Raw genomic sequence first — 20,313 nt, 5'->3', positions numbered from 1 at the left:
TAGCGAATATTAGAGATGAAGTCATTCAGCATGGATTCTGATGCACTACTGAGACAAGTATAAATGGATACAATTATGTTGGAAAAGAATTTAGTGTTACTTGATAAGGTTGAAAATATACACTCCTTGTGATTTTGTGTTCCCACACCATGAGTGTAACATAAGGCAACTTGTATAAAGATGTCCTGAAGTTTATGGAAGAAAATAGTCATAGCAGCATTTTCTGTGGTTATCTCAACCTAGAAACAATCTAAACATCAATCTACATTAAATTTATATACGTATGTGGGTGTGTATATATATATAATATTTTTTATTCATACAATGCCATAATATGCAACAATTTAAATGAAGATACTACAGCTACATTCACCAAAACGCCCACATCTCATACACAATGTCAGAGAAATAATATGCTAAAGGACACCTGTTGGAAAAATATAACACTTATTTAAAACTCATAAACATAAAATTCAGGACCGGTAGAATTCTTTCCCAGTGTTTAGTGATGCATGCTCTAAACTCAGAAAGCAGGCAAGCAAATATTGTTATGTATACTGACATAGAGAATACCTCTAGTAGGGACAGAGCACCTTGGATTGCTGAGGGCCAGGTGAAGAGCTTCAGCAGTGCTGGTGGTGTTCTGTGTCTTCTTCCATGTGATTTACATGGGTGTAAATGCTTGAGTACAGGTCAAGGTTTCTTGCGACATTTTGGTTTTTTGGTGTGGAGTGCAGTTTGGTCATTGTAGAATATTTAGTAGTATCCTTGGCCTCTATTTGTTAGATAGCCATTATATCCTATACACCTCAAATTTTGACAGTCCAAATGGCTCCAGACATAGCCAAAAGTCCCCTGGCAGAGATGAAGTCACCTCCTACCCTCCATTAAGAACCACTGGTACAGTATTTTCTCATGAAAATCTCTATGAGCACAAGAACAGCTGTTAATCTTGCACAACCGCTAAGATGATTTTGATGTGAACCTCCTATCTTCTAACATAAGTAAAAAGTTTAGGGACATTTGCATACTTTCTCCCAGGAGTATTTTCTGCTGTTCTCTGAAATCTTGGGTGTGATATTACTTCTATTCCCTGTCCAGTGAGAATTTCTGAGGCTCCTGGTTTACAGAAGGAGAACTTTTAATCACCTTGAATGATTTGATGAAATGTCTCTATTTTGCATGGCATAAAATTAGATCAATAGAGAAGGTGTCTACATTTTTAAAGTAAACTTGTTAAAGTTAGCCTATAATTCTTGGCTCTTTGGTAAGAAAAAAGTGTCTTTAAGAGTTAGGTGGGCTGGGCATGGTGGCTCATGCCTGTAATTCCAACACTTGGGAGGCTGAGACAGGAGGATCGCTGTGAGTTCAAGGCCAGTTTTGGCTATCTAGTGAGTTCAAGGCCAGCCAGAACTACACAGTGAGATCCTGTCTCCAAAACAAAAACAAAACAAAACAAAACAAAACAACCAAGAGTTAGTTAAGCTTATTTTAAAGTTGTTAATGTTTTATGAGCTTATACATTTCAGACCATTTCACCCAGTTTAGCTTTGTTTAATAGTTTTGACATTGTGCTACAAATTTCGAGAATCTTTTTATGGCTTCATTATTTCATGTGTAATTGAGAAGTCCTTGCCCACTAGAAAAATATAAAATTAGTCTCCAAAAATTTTCAAAACCATTTTAATTTTGGTCATCAGTGGATCTAGAACTTCTAAAAATATTTTTTAGTGAATCTGGCAACGTACTTGAAGGTACAGAATATATATGTTTATATATTTGTGCTCAAGTGTGAGGATGTTTGTGTGAGTGTGAGTGTGTTTTCTTGGGTCTTTATACTGATCTATTTCTCTACTTGCTTTTTGTTGTAGTACTCTCTCTCTGTTTTATTGTAATTTTATACCTAAGAGATTTTAATACCTAAGAGAATCAAGACTTACAAGATTGCTCTTTTTCAAAATCTTATTGGGTAGTCATAAGCATTAAACTTTTAGATTTTTAGAAATAAAAAAGATCTTGGCTAAATTTTGCACAGCATTGGATTAGATTTATGATGGGAGGATTTCTCTCTCTGACAAAGTCTTATACCTTTTATCCTATGTCTTTCATATATTTTGAAATTTTTAAAGAAATATTTTTTTCCATTGGATGGAATCTTTGTCTATGTTACATGCTAAAATTATTTCCTCTTGGTGGAAGGAAAAATGATTTGTATATCTTTCACTTATATGCAGCTGTTACTTCCCTGGGCACTCTTATTAGTTCCTTAAAAATTAGTCAGTTTTCTTTCATCAAGATGTGGTTCTATGGTTATTTCTTGGAGTTTTGTGAGGCTCTTTTTGGATTTGTTTTCCAATAACAACTCTGGGTACACTTCATTTTATTTCCCTCTGTCATGGCTTTTTCTACCATCTGTTCTAGGACATATTACTGTGTCTTATTTAAATTCTCCCTTCTACCTCTTGTTCCTGTAAGGCATTTAGCAAATCTGTTTGTGTACTTAAATTCCTTCACTATTATTACTTTACAGACTAATTTTACAGCATTTCTTAGCTTACTTAATATGTTCATACCGGTTTAACTATCCTCAACAGGGAAATTGCTATATACTATTATTTCTATATCCTATTATTATAGAAATTTTGTTATCTGAATGCAATCTGCTTATCTCGCCTTCATTAGCCTCTTAACATTGAGTTTTAAATTGCCAATTATATCAAAGTCTTTGGCTGGTAATTATGGATTAAAAGTTTATACCATCAGGATTGGCTCCCCAAGGGCTTAATAACAATTCTCCCCAGTGTCTTTTGCCAAAACAAGCATCTCAGAGGCTAATTGCAAAAGGTGAAAGGGAAGTGGTAGGTGGAAATATCACCTCCTTCATCCTAAGCTACTATTGATTAAGTCATCAGAAAAAGACGGTGTGAGTCAGTCACAACAGGCTGGGCGATGCTTCAGTGACAATTCCAAATTTCAGTGGCTTTGTGTTAGATTGAAGAGGACCTCCATTAGTTTTGCTGCTTGTTAGTCTAGGCTGGGCTTTAAAGATGAGAGATGAGCTCTGGGACAGTAGTACAATAGGGTTTCATAAAAACTTATATTGTTCTTATTTGAAGTCCATTGAGAATACAGGGAACCATCCAGACCACCTGTTTGTAAATTTATTGTAGAACACTCCACCACTTTTGTCATATTCTATTAGTTAGAAGTGAGTCACTGGGCCCAGCCCACACTAAAGAGGAAATAATTCCACGGGGGCTCGAGCACCAGCAGATGGGGATCTTGGAGAATGTTCCAAAAGCTGCCTACCCTACGTTCTGCTATTTGGTGGGTATTCTGTTATGCAAGAGATATAATGATATATAAGGTAAAGATCTTAACCTTGAAGCGTTTCTAGTAAGGGTTGGAGAATTGGAGAGAGAAGGTGATCACTAATGACTTGTGTTAAATATGAAAGGGGTGTGGTAGGGTTATAGAGAGGAGTTATTGGACCTGAGAAGACACAGCAGTAAATTCTGCATGGGCGACTGGAGGTATAGTGAGCTACGTAGTAGAGGTTGCCTAATGACTCACTAGGTAACTATTATAAACAGAATGAAGAAACAAAAAGGCATGCAAGTACACAGTGTGCCTGGGGAATGGGAGTAGCTCTGTGTTACTGGATCGTAGGGAATTGTGGGAAAGGGGGGAAGGCAAAGTGGGTGAAACTGAAGCTGGATTGTGAAGAATATTGTGTGTGATGCTAAGCGAACTTGGCTTTAGGGAAAACAGTTCTGTAAAAGCCTCACAGGATATTGTTGTCTCCAAATAGTAATGACATTTTGAGTCATGGCATTAAACTTGTATCATCTTCACTGCTACTTTTTGCAGCAGGTCCTACCATTTCTTGCATTTAAGCAGAAGCTTGGTGGAAACTAGTATTAGCCCCAGATCACATGGCCCCAAAGTGTCAGGGCCAAGATGACATCGTGATCTGATCTGCTCCCTTTCTCTGTGGTGAACCTTTCCCTGTTCCAATGGCAAAGTGTCTCTCATGTACGCTGCTGCATTGTTTCCCATTATCCTCTGTCCTCCTCCATCTAAAGGCCAAGATGGGCAATCCTTGAACACAATTATGTTAGAGGTGGTAAGTGCTTCAGTGATGATGAGTTTCTTTTGTGACTCAGAGGCTTTCACTCGGTTTTCCTCGTTTTGAAATATTCCAGCACGTAGAAAAGTAGGTAACATAGGAACATGAAGTTAAGTTTAACACTGACCCTTTGTATTTGTGGTGGTCATCTTGTAACCCCCAGCTGAACTGAGTGAGCCTGGTGCTGAATGTGGGAGGCCCACCTGGGGACTGTTGCCAGCAGCATAAGTGGCAGAACTGGAGGAGATGAGGATAGGCTGTTGGGAGCTGGTAGAAGCTCTTGGGAGCCTGTTGGAAGCAGAGAGAAGCTGTAAGGAGCTGCTGGTTTTCTTGGAGGAGCTTGTCATGCTGGCTTTCCTGATGAATTTGGCTGTTTTCATTCTCCAAGGAGTTTGGGACTTTGTTGTCTCTGAGACTGGCTTTGATTCACTTTGGGGGAACTCTGGTCCTCACTCTGAGCATGGCTTCCTGGCTCCAGAGGGGAAGATGGTACCCTACTCAGTCTCCTGGGAAAGCTTGCCATGTTGACTTTCCTGATGGGAATTCAGCTGTCCTCATCATTGGAGGAGCTCAGGACCTCATTGTTGCTGAGGATGACCATAGTACTTTTTGGGGGAGCTCTGGTTCTTACTTTGAGTGTCGCTTCCTGGCTCCAGTTCAGATCCCTCAGCCTGCTAGCACAGATCCTTCATCCCGCTGGCACAGACTTTCTAGATTCCACCACTGACCTTTGGGCCTTCCTAGTGCAGATCCGTGAAACAGGACTGTATTAGATGTTGTTGTGGGCTCTGGGCCTCCAGTTGGACTCATGGGAGGCCTTGTTATGGGCTTTAGGTCTTCAGCTGGACTCATGCAGGACATTATTGCCGGATTCAGGCCCTCAGGTGGATTCATTGGTCCTTAATGTGTAGACAAATTTCCTGCATTCTCCTGTATATGATTCTTTGGGTTTCTATTACAAATAATCTTATAGGGGCTGGGGATTTAGCTCAGCGGCAAAAGTGCCTGCCTGGCAAGCGCAAGGTCGTGAGTTTGGTTCCCAGTAACGGAGAAATAACCAAAAAAAACCAAAAAACGAATAATCTTATAAATAGATATCCTGTATTACATTGTTCACCTTGCAAAAAACCCCAAACCAACAGAGTATCACTTGATGTTTCCTACAGAAACAGATATAAGATATACAAATGTATAACAACTTATAGACTGGCTTATGACGGCCAGCCACAGAGTCAGGTGTGGAAGAGTGCAAAAGGTCTGTTTGTGCACTGGGGACCTGAAAAATCCAGTCAAAGCCCTGGAGCCCCGTGTAGTGTTCTGTGGGAGTGGGGTGGGTGGGCACCAGAAGGCTGAAGGTCGATGCTGGAGGCTGAAGGGTCTGCACTGAAAGGCAGGAGACAATATCCAAGGTGAAAGCAAAGACTGGAGCTCCTGCAAAGCAAACAGAAGCAGTCCTTCCTCATTTCCCTTTTATAACATTCTGGCGATAATCCTCTCCCTACGGCGGGTCTTCCATGCCCAGAACTATGCTGAGCCAATTCAGATGGGTATTTCTTACTCAAGGTGACTCAATAAGTTAATTATCACAACCTTGTATCACTCTTGTTTCATCCATTTTCCCTCTACTCTCCATATTTTATTTCTGGAGCAGTTTAAAGCAAATTCTAAACATCATATTATTTCACCCATAAATATCTTATGATAACCAATGATGACTTAAAATAGGGTCATAACATCATTATCATATTTAACAAAACTGGTAGCAATTATTAATAGCAGATGCTAAGATTATTTGTTTTACTCATCACATACCCTGTACAAAAAAGCTACACTGAAAAGAATGACAGATTTCCTGTTTGTGATTGATTTCTTTTTATAAGCACAGTAAAGTGTTTTCCATTGAATGTGTAGGATTGATGTATAACCATAATAGTCTTCGTGACACTCAAAGACATTTTTCTAATTTACAATAGTTCATAAATTCTTCAGGGCTATATTTCGATGAGAAGAGCTAGGTCTACATAGCTTTTATCTAATACTAATTAGCAGCTAATTGAAGCACGATCTGTTCATGCAAAATTAATCTTTCCTATTTTACTGATTGGAGATTAATCTCACGTACCCTTGGTGTTATCAGTTGTAAAGCTGTCTGTTTCAAGTGCAGGCCAGAAACTACATATTTCCCAGGCTATATTAACCACACAACTGAATTTCAGCTCTGAGCATCTAATAAGTCGTATTAAAGCACACGCTGAAAAAACTTACACACTCTCTCCCGTACATTCAAAATGCGGTGGTCCAAAGCTACAGATTCATCTAATATTCACGTGGAAAGAGATATGGAAGTTATTTAGGGCCACTTTCATTTTAGATCCGACAAAACTCCAGCTGAAAGAAACACGCGGTGGTAATACTATTATTAGCTGGTAATGGTTAATATTATTAACAGTTGGTAATAATATTATTAGCTGCCTCATTTTACCTGTTGTGCTCATGTTTTAAAAATTTCTGTAACATTGACATGTTCTTGTAAGAACATGAGTTGTATGATCGAGTTGTATCATTATGACCGACGAGGTGGGGACGCTTTCTTTGAGGTACACGTTCAATGAACTCTTAAATCTACACATTCACTGCACCCCTCCTCCGCAGTCTCCGGAGTGGTTTGTGACAGCACTGAAGAGGGGATGCATTTTTAAATTACGGGCCACATTTCTTAGGTTAGGCACAAGGGACAGGTTTCATAGCCCACCCCTCTGCCTAGGGCTGAGCGCCTGCAGCGCAGCTCTAATTTAAACCTTGGGTCATCTGTTTATTTTCAGCTTGGCTGTCAGAGGAAAGGGCGGCCGTTGCCGTAGCAACCGGCAGCCCGGGCAACGGCGCAGCGCGAAGGGGCGTGGCCTCGCGGCCCCGGCCGATAAGAGGCTGCGCCGGCCGCCCGCCCTCCCTCCTCACGGCGGGTCGCTGTGCTCGGACAGGCTGGGCTCGGGCGGAGGCGGGGCGGCTCGCCTTCTCGACCGCCTCAGGAGGCCGCGGCTCGGCGTCCGCCCCAGGGCCCTCAGCCGCGGAGCAGCGTCTCCCGCGCCAACAGCATGGCGGGCGGGCGCTGCGGCCCGCTGTGGACGGCGCTCCTGGTCGCCTGGGTCGCGGCGTTGGCGGCCGCTGAGGGCCCCGAGCAGGCCCTGGTGCCGGCGGAGCCCAGCCGGGTGCAGCCCATGACCGCTTCCAACTGGACGCTGGTGATGGAGGGCGAGTGGATGCTGAAATTGTGAGTGTGCCCGTCAGCCCCGCTCGCCGCAGCGCCCTGTTAGACCTCGGGCCCCGGGCCGCCCTAGCCAAAGACCTGCGGCGCCGGGCCCGGCCCGGAACTGCGCATGCGTGCGCGCCCTCTGCAGAGGGAGCTTTAGCATCCTGCACCGCTCGCCCCTTTGCAGTAGGAAGAGCTTTTGGGGGAGGGAGCAGGCAGCTTTACAAGGGGAAGCTGGAGGAGAGGGGAAATCCGCAGTGAAACCCCGTGTGCTGTTCAGGTAGAGGTGTGCGGGAGCTGAAGGCGGTCACTCAGTGACGTGTGCAGTACGCACAGGCTGGGTGAGGGGCCCGCGAGTGAAAAAATGATTGCAGTAGGTGAAGCAGGCCACTTGTCCAAAATACTGTAGTCTTCCTTTTAAAGACCTTGAGATGCCCTTGTGAAAATAAAATAAGCATGGATACCTTTCAGTTTTTAAAACAAGATCACGAATAATGCTTATGTGTGGTACAGTTTTTGGAGGTAGGCCCTTGAGTAGGTGTGATTTGTGCTGATGTCAAAAAGAAAACGTCATTAACAAATTTCCCCTTTGAACAACAGAAGGTAAAAGGTGATTAGTGTCTTTGCGTAAAGGGGAAGGGCTTTTTTATTTTTTAGAGCAAGGTGAGGGATTTGTTGATTGTTGCTGAACATAAACTTAGCATGTGATCATTTGAAAGAAAATTTGAGGTTGACAGGGAACAGTGCCTGAAGAGGCTTTAGGTGTCATAATGGCCTTTTAGGAAAAATGAATTATGCCTTCAAAAATAGTTGCCGAGACCACAAGTTTGTGACCTGTGATTTCAGGCAATCTTATCTATCCACCCATCCATCCATCCATGTTCGATAGTTAATTTTACATTGACATTGTCAAAATTGTATCTTTTTCCAAAACCAAAGATTGCAAGATACCTGTGGAATAAAAACCTAATGTAAGATTAGATCAGAAGATAACAAATTGTATTGCTTAAAAAACATAATACATATTATTCCCTCAAGTATATATTTAGCTTTTGGTTAACAAAGAAGGGGATATTTAGACTTCCACATGGAATGTCCTTGTTATAATAAATCAGTAAAAGTGTTAAAGCCACAGATACAAACGATGCAGTAAAATAAACCATTTAAGTACTTTGGATGGAAATGAGGAATTCCATTTATGGAGAAACTTTTACAGTAAGTGGAGCTTTATACCAGGGCTGCTGTGTTTGTAATAAATTGTGAGAACTTTAGGAGAACTTTGCATTTTATCAAGTGGTACTACACAAAGTCGTTTTATTCAGTAGATCCTTATACAATGTAGTTTTTCTGGACATCAAGTTTCTGGTTAAAACTGGGTTTGTCATGGACTAAAAAAATTGAAAAGGGGTTGGGGAAGGAAAGGGGATTAAAAAAATTAATAGATTAGGTACATGTACTTACTCCATAAGTGAATGTAAACATTATGTACTGCAAACATTTACTAATTAAAAAAAAGTTGAATTTGATTACAGAGCAGAAAGGCCCCCTTAATATTTAATGACATCAACTCCTTATGGTACCTTTTGGAATTGCTTTTTCTTTCATTTCTTTCTCCCTTCCTCCCTCCCTTTTTTCTTTCCTTCCTTCTTTCCTTCTTTCCCTCCTTCCTTCTTTCCTTCTTTCCTTTATTTCTCTTTAGGTTAAAGAACTAAATACTAAAGCTGTGGAGAGTGTGAGCCTTCATAAGCATCTAAATGAGTGGCAGGTAACATCTATGATTGGTTATTCCCATGGTTCAGATGTTACCTTTCTGTAAATGTACAGGCCTAGATAGTAGCAGTCAGTTGCTGTAACCTTGCTGTATTTCCAGTTGTATGGCCTGTGCTGGGCTATAACGCAAGAAGAGGTAGTAACCCGGAAGTAAGCTGTGTAGACAACGGAGATCATTTTCCTAGTTCTCTTTTCACTTCAGAATGGGTGAATAGATGTAAGGCCGCAAAGGAATGGCCTTAACCATTACATCCAATTTCTTTCATCCAGGACCTCCCCTCAAAGGTACTTCTGAAAGAATTGTTTTGTCTCTTGCCCATTATTGATCCATTCTTTGTATTGTTGGAAGATACACTCTTCCCTTCACAAAACATGCAACATTTAAAAAATGAATATTCTTAGTACTACTGTAGTCCTACTGTACTTTTATAATAGTTCAAACAGTTTTTTCTGATGTATATGAGAAAAAGTGTTTGTACTACCTCCTCAGTCAACCCTTTGTTCAGATAAACCAGTCTTATCCTGGGAGATTATCAGGAGTTTGCTAAAGATGTATTTAACTTCTCTAAAGAAGCAAGTTAGAAACATTCTGATAGTAGTAAAATTTTGACATCACTGTGGATGACTGTTATTTGTCCATTTGCTTATATGTTGCCTTTCTCTCTGTTCTTTTATATCATTTGTACAGAGCCCCTGTAATGAAATTCATAGTTATATTGATATTGGTAGTTTATTTTGAACAACCTAGCAGTGTTTGACTGCTCTGAGGTACGGAAAGATCCTATTACAAAATTTAATTTTATTTCATTGTTTTTCAGAGAGTCAAGTTTTGAGATCCTTGCCATTCATTTTTCAATTTGAGAAAACACTTCCTTGTTAGAGAAGTATCAATTAAAAATGTAAAAGATATGAATATGAAATATATTTGCTGTAATTCACTTTTTATTTCCAAACCTTTTAACAAAGCTGCTAAATTATTCCATTGTATTTTCTTTAATGTTATATGCTTATTGCATACTGTTTTGCTCTTGTTTTCGTGTAGTGTTTTATGTTTTCTCTTTTCTGCCATATCACCATAATTGGCTTGCTGTAATTTAAAAAAAAAAATCTTTGGATACTTTTTCTTTTTCCATTGTTTGATATTATCCTTTATTCCATTGCTTTGCAACTTTTTGCTGTTTTAAATACTTGCATAGTTCTCGTTATATCAGTCTTTGAGAATACTACTTTTGTTCATTGGAAACACAAAGTGTACAATATGAAACAATCTTTGTACTGTTCTGATGGCTTTTTTCTTCCATAAGAAAGTTTAATTTACCTTTAAACTAATGTGTAGAGAAAAAGTATATCTTTAATTTTTTACTATAGAACAGATCATCCTTATAAAGCATTACCTTTTCTGACTTTGTTCTTGGGCTGCTCAAATTTTAGAGTTGAGATTAGATATCAGGTGAGGGAGCAAAGCCTATGGCCTCTTGGTTTTGGTATTGTGTTCCAGTATCTTACACCTGGAGGGAATGTGTCGAATGCTATCATCTTAACTTGCCCATGTCAAATAGCTATGCTTTCTTGCAGTTTAATAGATTGCATTGATTTTTTGATTGAATGTTTAGGAGAGAGTCACTAAATGCTTATTTTGTGTCAGGTTCAGGGTTGGGGAATTGGAGAAGATAAACGGGCTGCTTGAAGATAAACTTGATCTAAAGGAACTGGCAGTTTACTCTGCCCTGAAGGAAATAAATAGCACAAGTATCATCCATTTTTTTAGCAAATGTTTTCTAAACACTGCCTCTGTGACACCTTTATCAGTGGTTCTCCATAGGACACTATTGGCATTTTGGGCTGACTGGCTCTTTGATGTATGGGGATGAGCCACGTGTTGCAAACCTGTGGTGTCCTTGGTCCCTGACCATTATATTCTAGTAGTATTCTTAGTTTATGAGGCATCAAAAAAGTATGGTGCCCATCTCCTGTGGATGCTGCCAAGTGAAAACCATTCACTGCCAACTGAAAACCATTGCCCTAGGTATTGTTATGGGTATGTAAACACATGCAGAAGGGGATCTCCTAAGCTAGGATAGAAGTATTGGATTACAGATTGTTTCCACAGAGGGTTTAAAGCTTCATTAGGAGGTGTCATTGGTATCCCCTCCACCCTCCTGCTCTTCTTCATGGTTACAGTCACAGGAAACAGTTACAGTGCTTATATCATGTGTTTCAAATGCTGTCTTATTTGATCCTTCTACCACTCCACTGCAGTGTGGCTATTCTTATTCTTATTGACTACAAAAACTTGAAAAAGTTAAAGCCTTGGCCAAACCTAGGTGTTTAGTAAGTGGTAGGATGCAAGACTCCAGTTTTGCAATCTCAGACACAAGGCCCACAGGGCATTTGGGGAGCCTGGAGGAACCCAGAACCTGGTTCATTTGCTCATGCTCTCAGCTATCCAGTGCCCTGACCCACTCAAGGAGTCCCTGTTCTCTGTGATTCAGAAGCTCATCCATGTTTTACCCTCTGTAGTTTCTGGTCATTCCTAACTCTCTCTGTTTACATAGGTGCCCTGCCTTCCTTATTTCTCAACACCGCCCTCTCACGAAAGTTGCTTCTCATTGTGACTTGTACTTTATATGGTCTTTATCACAACTAGTAATTATATTTGTATGCTTTTGTGCTAGGTTTTTGTCTTTTCACAAGACTGTAAGCTTTTAAGTAGAAGAATGATTTTTCCTCTCCGTTTAGCTCCAGTGCCTGTTAATAGGTGTTCAATAAATACTTTTCTATCCACTGAATGAATAATAGACTTTGTTCCTTTAATCAAGTGCTTTTCAAGTATATTGCCAATGGAAGCATCTTTATATATTTTCTTAGGTATTACAGGTTATCCCCATTGTCCACCATTTCCTCATTGCTGTAGTGGCCTAGGACTAACCTGTGGCACGTGTGTAACAGTGTGCTGTTTGTATCATTGAAAGCCCTTTTATTTTGTTTTTTTGGGACAAGGTCTCACCGTGCAGTTCTTAAAGGTTCGCCATCACTGGCCTATGGCCTGCCAGGCTGTTTGAGGTACAAGGGATGCAGTAGTCTCTGCCTTCAGGGAGTGCTTACACTAGGGAGAGCAATGAATTACACTCTCTCTAGCAAGTGTCCTGATTTTGTATAGCTGTCAGTTTTTATTTTTCCTCTAAATATTGTGATTAAAATGTTTGAAAAATAGATCTCAGCGTAAAGCTTTCAATTCTTGGATCATATAGAAATGTTTCCAGACTTTTCAGAAAGGAAAACACTTGATAATAGTTATGGCCCCATTCATTGATATTTTTTATTTTAAAAATTAGAAAAACTGACAACAACAATGAAGACAAAATCAGAACAACACAAAAACAACAAAAATGATATATGACCTCAAAACAAAATGATAGGAATTTACAATGGTTGCTGTGTTACATACTGTTATCTTCAACAAAGTTGCTCGGTCCACTAGACATAAGAATGTAAGATTGATCAAACAAAGACAGTAACAAGTAAAAATAAATAAATAAATTAATAAATAATTAAACATTGGAAATGATGCAGAGCTTCACCATAAAAGATGGTAGGAGTTCAACAATGGTTCTTATACTGTATATGGTTTTCAGGTCAGTCATTTTGATTACCAAATTCAAGCCTGCAAAATTGGTCAAGAAAAAGGAAAATTTTAAGCATTGACTATTCCTCTCAGTAAACCACAGACATCAGCAATGCATCTATTCCAGCTCTCCTTATATATACATATAAATTTTGTTTTTCATTAAAAAAATCAAAATAACAAAAACCAATACATAAACTAAACAGCATAGAGAACAATAAAAATGATACAAAATTTCAAAACATGGTGATAGGATATTAACAATGGTTGCTATATTACATAATGTCATCTTCAAAATGGTTGCACATATAACCACATGTAGGCATGCAAGATTGATCAAACAATTACACATTAACAGCTCCTTTCAGTAAACCAACAGATATTAGTAGTACAGTTATCCTAGCTATCCTGTGTGTGTATATATATATATATATGTATTTTTTCCTTCTTCTTTCTTTCTTTTTCTTCTCCCATCCTTCATCCCAGTTGCTCCTTCTTATTTGAGCAGTTTCTTTTCCCTTTTATAATATCTGTTGTACCTTTCAGATTTTATTTACTCTTTCAGGTTCTTATAGTAGGGAGGAAATATGTTTACACATGTGAATCTGATTTATTTCACTAATGAGTATGGTCTCTAGTTGCATCTATTTACCTATAAAAGCCTCTAGTTTATCTTTTTTTTATAGCTGAGTAACACTCCATAGTATAAAAATACCACATCTTTTTTATCCATTCCTCAGCCTATGGACATTTGGGTTGTTTCCAAGATTTAGCTCTTATAAATTGCACTGCTGATTGGTTGATATTTTGATTTAGTGCATTTATTAAGTCTTAGAAAAATGAACCTCATATTCCTCTTTCCTTTTCATTTTCATTGGTTCTGCTGAGTGTTTTGATTACAGTAAATTCTAAGTAAAAGTAAGCAGTTAATTTTCCATCTCATTTCTTGAAGGATAAGAAAAAGTCAGAATTAGTAGGAAACACTGATGAGGTTAGAGCCAAGAGGGGGGAATTGTACATTTTTGGTGAATTAAAAAAAAGAATCAAGGTTCTTCAACCACAATACATAGTGGAACACCACTGTACTTTGCACATGAATACCATCACCAGTAGTAGAAGCTTTCTGTTGAGTTTGGTTTCCCAGAAATGGTGAACAATATTAGGCTCATATCTAATGCAACAGAGTGTTTTAGCTATCTGGAATATATTTCAAATGTCTTTGTACCAATTTTATATATCACAATCATCTGCAAAAAGTTTAAATAGAAAAGATGTGGCTTACAGCTCCAGGATTGTAGTGATGCTAATTCCACATGAAGGCTCTTAAGTCAAAGGATTATTTTGTGTGTAAGAGAAGGTTACTGAGGGTCAGATCTGTTAGAGTTCTTAAGAAAAGACTGGCACTATGAATTAATTTTAAATTTAATTTTAATATAAATGAAAAGTGTATTCAATCCTGATGAGTTTTATTAATGTTATGCATATATACATAAGTAAATTATATAGTCATATGTATATGTGGGAGGTGAAGAAGCAGTAGGCCTATCCTTTGTATTCCTTTACCCTGCAACAGAGTGAACCAGTTTGCATACTGAACTGAGAGCTGTCTTTTCTCCACCACGGAAGGAACATGTTGGTGCATTTCAAGCCAGATACCTGGGATGAAATCTTAGAAATAATGGCATTAACAGTGGCAGACCTATGTGTAGCAGCATAGTAGAAAATAGAATAGCTTATTATTTCAATGGCTTATCTGAGGATGTTTCATCATTGTGTATCTGAAAGCCAGTGTCACCAAAATCCTATATAGTAACCTAGCTAGAAATTAGGGAATGGTTTTTTTAAAATTATGAAATTTGGATAATTTAATAATTACTAATGTAGCACATGTATGGAAAGGCAGCATCCTAGGAACTTAAAACAAAAGGCATCAAAAATTAAATTCTTCAAGATTTTCTTCTTATTTTTGGCACATTCTCTTTATACCTTCTCTCTCTTTCCCTGGAAGTGCTGGGGTTGAAGTTAAGTCTTTTTTTTCCCCCGCTCTTAGTCTTTTTATCACATAAATACCTCCATCTGGGTTCTTTGACCTTAAACAAATCTCTAAATCTGCTTTAGCTCCTTGCAGTTAGTTACCTTGTATGTTTCACAGGGAACATAGGTATCACAAAAGTGTCTTGGAAACCAAACAGAATGTTACAAATGTAATTTGCATGAATAATTGTGCTTACTGTGTATTTACTTGGCATGTCAGTCATCCTTCTTGGGCAGTGAGCATTACCATCCCATTTTACATTTAAGGAAGCTGGGGCGTGGAGGTATTATTAACCTGCTGAAAATCATATGGTTAATTTGTGGGTGGTCTTTTTGATTCCTGTGGCAGAAATCTTAGCCAATATCCTGAAATGTCAAAATTTACAGAATAACTTAATTTTTTTTTCTAGTGTTTGTGAATTGCCTAAGTCTCATCTATCATTTGGACATTTAGAAAACGTGTAGAAAAGATGAAATATATTTCTCAACGAAATACATAATTTTCACTAAAGTTTGTGTATTTATCCAGTATATATTTATGGAATACCTACTGTGTAGCAGAAATGTATTTTTCCCTGGAAATATGTAGATATAAGTGTTCAAAAAAATCAAGATTCAAATACATCAGTAAATTGTTCTCTGGACTATGTGTCTCTGATCTCAGGGCATGGACAGTGACTGTTATGGGAAGATTTAACCTAATTTTAGAATGACCCATTGGCTATGGGTGTCTTTTCTAGAAGTGGAGTTAGAGAAATTGAGCGCCTGAGTCTTGCTCTTTTTGTTTCTGGGACCTGGCTAGAGAGAAAACATATGTGTCTTGGCTTTGGGCAGCCCTTTCTATTGTAGGCTCTCCCTAATTATCAGTATTTTTTCCTAAAATATATCCATCTTTTCCTCTGCTTTTGGCTTTTTAACATCTTTTTCCTGTTTCTCTATAATGTGAAAGTTCAAAATCTTGCCTGATTTTAGTTATTTGTGGTGTTTTTCTGTTTTATTCAGCCATGTTAGTTTGTATGCATCATTGCCTTGATTTTTTTTTTTTTTTTTTGGATGATACTTCTATCCATGATTGCACAGTTCACGATCTTCAAAGAACTTGAAAATGGTAATCTGACATTCCCTTTGAGCCTAAACCTTGCTATAGAATTCGATCAGTTCACCACTTTCCTCCCTTATTCTATTTAATTTTTCTTTTCTTTCTTTCTTTCTTTATTTTGAGACAGTATCTTGCTGTGTAGTTCAGGCTGTCCTTGAACTTGTGATCCTGCTGCTTCAGCCTCCAAAATGCTGAGATTAAAGCCATGTACCTGATTATTCTGTTCCCTTTTTAAAGCATGATAAGTGGGTGCCTGTGTGTTTTGGTTTTTTGCTAGGGCTTCTTGCCTTCCTCTCATTCTTCCACACCCCTTTCTTAGAAGTTACAGGGAGCACTTTACAGAAACAATTCAGGAATGAAAATATACATTGAAGGGAATTGACATTTTTATAACGTTCAGCCTTCCCATCTACACCTTGATACACCTCTTTTTTTAATCGCCTCATTTAAAAATATATTTTGGAAACTTTAAATAGGTATAAAAATAGAAGGCATATAGTGGACCCTTGCTATCCATCACTTAGATTCAATAGTTATCAATATATTGCCGATGTTGTTTCATCTGTACACCTACCTTCTACCTTTTTGTGCTGTAATTTATGTAACAGTCACTCATTGTATGTGAACAATTTAGTGATGCCAAGTCTGTGTGTCATTTATTTCCTCAACGTTTTGACTTGTGTTAAAGATTAAAAATATGTGTAATTTTGACAGCATCTTTAAATACTATTCAAAGTGTGCTTGATGTCTTATTTTCCCTGGAGTATCCTATTTTATTTTGTGCACATGGATTTATTGATTTTATTTATTTTTTCTATCTCCTGGGTACTGTTGAGCAAAACCAAATGTTTCTCTGTTTGTACCAATACATTTTTGTGACATTATTCTGTAAATGTTAACTTTCCTTTTAATTGTGCCATATTCATATTTTGAAATGGATTTTCAGCATATGGTATTGTTTGTTCACAATATTTTGTATTAAGCACAGCCCTGCTGGCTCTCTTAAGTCTCTGTAAGACTTATCTGGTCTCCTTCTAATTTCAAATGGTGTCTTCTTTTCTGTAGTAGTTTCCTTGGGCTGCTGTAACAACTACCATAGGGTAGCTTTAAATAACAGAAATTTTAATTCATAATTTTGGGAGTGCCAGAGTTCAAGGTTGGCATGTGGCAGGGCTGGTACCTTCTGGACACCTCATGGGAGTGTGTTCTGTATCTCTCTCCTGCCTTCTTTTGGCTGCTGGCATCTCTTGGTGTCCCTGGCCTGAACTAGTATGACCCAGTGGGCTCCATCTTCACATGGCTTTTGCCATTTGTCTGTGTCAGAGCTCTCTCTTTAGAGGAACTGTTTTTTTTTTTTTTTTTTAAAGATAAAAGGAGGGAAACATTAACAGACATACAACATTGTACAACATATCACAAGCACAATACAGACAATACAGAGTTACAAACAAAGTGGTAGGGAATTAACAATGGTGGTTGTACTACATATTGATATCTTCAAAGTGGCTTCTCATGAAAACAGATATAGACATGCAATACTGGTCAACCAAAGACTCATTGACAGTTTCTTTCAGCATAGAAACAGCAGATAGAACAACCATGTTATCTATCCTGTATATACATACATACAAAATTTCTCCTTCTTTCCCTTCTCTTTTCCCACATCCCAGAAGCCCTTTACTCTTCGGTGGTTTCCTATCATTTCACAGTGTCTATCATACCTCTGAGTTTAAATTAACTCTTTCAAGTTTTACACTAGTGACACAATGCGATGCTTGCACATGTATGTTTGATTTATTTCACTTATGAGTATGGTCTCTAGTTGTGACCATTTAAATATAAAGGCCTCGAGTTTATCTTTCTTTACAGCTGAGTAATATTCCATTATATAAAAGTACCATAATTTTCTTATCCAATCCTCGGTGGATGGACATTTGGGTTGCTTCCACATTTTAGCAATTACAAATTGTGCTGCTATGAACATAGGTGCACATATATCACTGTGATATGATGTTTTTAGATCTTCTGGGAAAATACCCAGCAGGGGGATAGCTGGGTTGAATGGGACCTCTAAACCTAGTTTTCGGAGGAATCTCCAAACTGATTTCCACAGTGGTTTCACCAGTCTGCATTCCCACCAGCAGTGGAGGAACTGTTTTTGGATTTAGGGCCCATCCTAAATCAGGATGGTCTCCTGCCAAGATCCTTGGTTTAATTATCTGTGTAAAGACGTGGTCCTCCACATAAAATCATATTCATAAGGATCATGGCTAGGACTTGGGCCTGTGTTTTTAGGGAGTATCAATCCACTATACTTCCTAAGCAGCAGACTTCTCTGTATTCCCATTTTAACATCTGAAGATTTAGCCCTGAGAAAAGATCAAAGCTTTATGGTCTGACTGAATGAAGTTTTTTCAGGACATGGGATGGCAACATAGGGCCATTAACATACTGCCAGGCTGACTACGTATCCTTCTGGTTGTTCCCTATGATTGTGTATTGCTCTTCATTGATCCACTGTCCACAGAGCTGCCACTTCAGATTTTTAAGAAGTGTAAGCCTGGCCATAATTCTCTTTTCATTTTAGGGCTTGCCATGGAGCCTCAAATAAAGTCCTTATGTAACTTTGAAAAGGTGGCAGGTAATGTCTTCAGTCTTCCCTCTCATCCCCTGAGCCATCACATACACTGTTCGCTCTACATAAGTTGGAGTACTCCATGGCCTTTCCTTGCTGTTATTCTGACTTTAGACCTTAGCGTAGATGTGTCTCTGGAGGCACATATCTCAGCTCCTTGATGTCTCCACAGCAGTGCTACACACTGGGTCACAGCATTTTTCACTTGAATTGTGTTTACTCCTCTGCTTATCTCAGTTCCTTTCTGGCACCAAGCCAGCCCCATTCACTGCTGCTTCAGTTTCAGGCATAGTACTTACTGTTTACTGAATGAAAAATAAATATAAAAAGCAGGGGTCTATGTTGAAATCCTAGGTATTTTTACCTCTTTTATTTAAGAAGGTAATGGGTAGAACTAGTTTAGCCTGTAGCGTCTGCTTTCTTTCTTGGAATGACTCAACTATCACAGATATGCAGGTATTTGAACATGTTTCAGGAACCAATAGAAACAGATCTTTTGGTGTCTGTTCTCAGACTGTAGCGCTGATAGATCTGAAACTGGTTTGGCTATTATAATGGCATCCTAGCGAAAATTGCCCCCCTGTATCAGGGTACTCAAAACATTATTTAACCTCAGAAATGAAAAACTATTTAGAAAATGACAGAATTGATTTAGTGGTAAGCATAACACCAAAAAATGTTGTATATCTGACGATAATGACTAAAACTGTTGTCATACTTAAGGTGATTTTTTTCCCCTTGTGGAGTACATATTCATATAGTAAATCCTAGGGGAGAATTGTACTTGTGTTTCTGTCAAGGACTTTGGAAGGACTTGCTTTTATTATTAGTTTGTGAAAAATGAAAAGGACTTGCTTTTATTATTGCTTTGTGAAAATTATTGCTGTGTGAAAAATATACTTTTTAATTTACATACTCTGTTTCTCTGCTTTGTTTTCCCATGTTTGTGCTGATGAGGTATTTTTCTCTCATAGTTATGCCCCATGGTGTCCATCATGCCAGCAGACTGATTCCGAATGGGAAACTTTCGCAAAGAATGGTGAAACCCTTCAGATCAGTGTGGGGAAGGTGGACGTCATTCAGGAACCAGGTATTGCAAATGGTGAAGGTTGAATGAAAAAGTTTAACAACTTTTTATTTTGAATATTTATTTATTTTAAAATTTTTTTTAAGCATATAGAAAAGTTGGAAGACCAACATGATGATTACACACGAACTAACCACTTGGAATCAACAGGTTATATTTTAGCTTATCTGGGTCTGCCTATGTATGCATGTGGTTACACATATATTTATATGAAAATATATTTGTTTTTATTTTTTTTCCTGAGATATTGGCAATTGGTTACAGACATTGTGATTGTTTACCTTTAGTTCTTTAGTATGGTAAAATCTTCCTGATGATTTTTTTGTAGGTCTTTTCATAGCTGTTGAACCAAGATCCAGTCAAGTTTTACAAGTTATATTTGGCTGTTAGATGTTCTTACTCCATCTTAATCTAGAATTATCCCCCATTTTTTTCATAACATTAATATGTGGAAGGGAATAGGCCAAGATTTTGCTAGGTTTTCCTTTGTTTCCTGATACTTGTGTGAGATAGTACCATGGCTCTAGCCCTCCAGCTGAACCCATGAGGGACATTGCTGTAGGCTCTAGGCCTTTGGCTGTACTTGTGTGGACATTGCTTGGGATCCAGACCTTTAATGCTCTTTTTTCTTCATTTTCTGTAAACTGGAAGTTAGATGTGTATACATGATTTGATTTAGGTTCAAAG

The 20,313-nt window shown here is 38.3% G+C and overlaps 1 protein-coding gene across 1 annotated transcript in view; it reads left to right on the top strand.

The window, feature by feature from the left end:
* The first annotated feature begins 7,084 nt into the window (after positions 1-7,084).
* Positions 7,085-20,313, top strand: part of Tmx4 (thioredoxin-related transmembrane protein 4) — a 45,449-nt gene continuing 32,220 nt past the window's right edge. Inside the window, exons 1-2 of the mRNA XM_005380861.2 lie at positions 7,085-7,397; positions 19,514-19,629. Coding sequence (XP_005380918.1) covers positions 7,222-7,397; positions 19,514-19,629 — 292 coding nt within the window. The 5' untranslated portion in view covers positions 7,085-7,221. The remainder of the gene's footprint in view (positions 7,398-19,513; positions 19,630-20,313) is intronic.

Source organism: Chinchilla lanigera, unplaced genomic scaffold (genome assembly GCF_000276665.1).
Source record: "Chinchilla lanigera isolate Chin_1 unplaced genomic scaffold, ChiLan1.0 scaffold00014, whole genome shotgun sequence".
In the NCBI taxonomy this organism is placed as follows: domain Eukaryota; kingdom Metazoa; phylum Chordata; class Mammalia; order Rodentia; family Chinchillidae; genus Chinchilla; species Chinchilla lanigera.
This window is presented reverse-complemented; position numbering and strand designations above follow the sequence as displayed.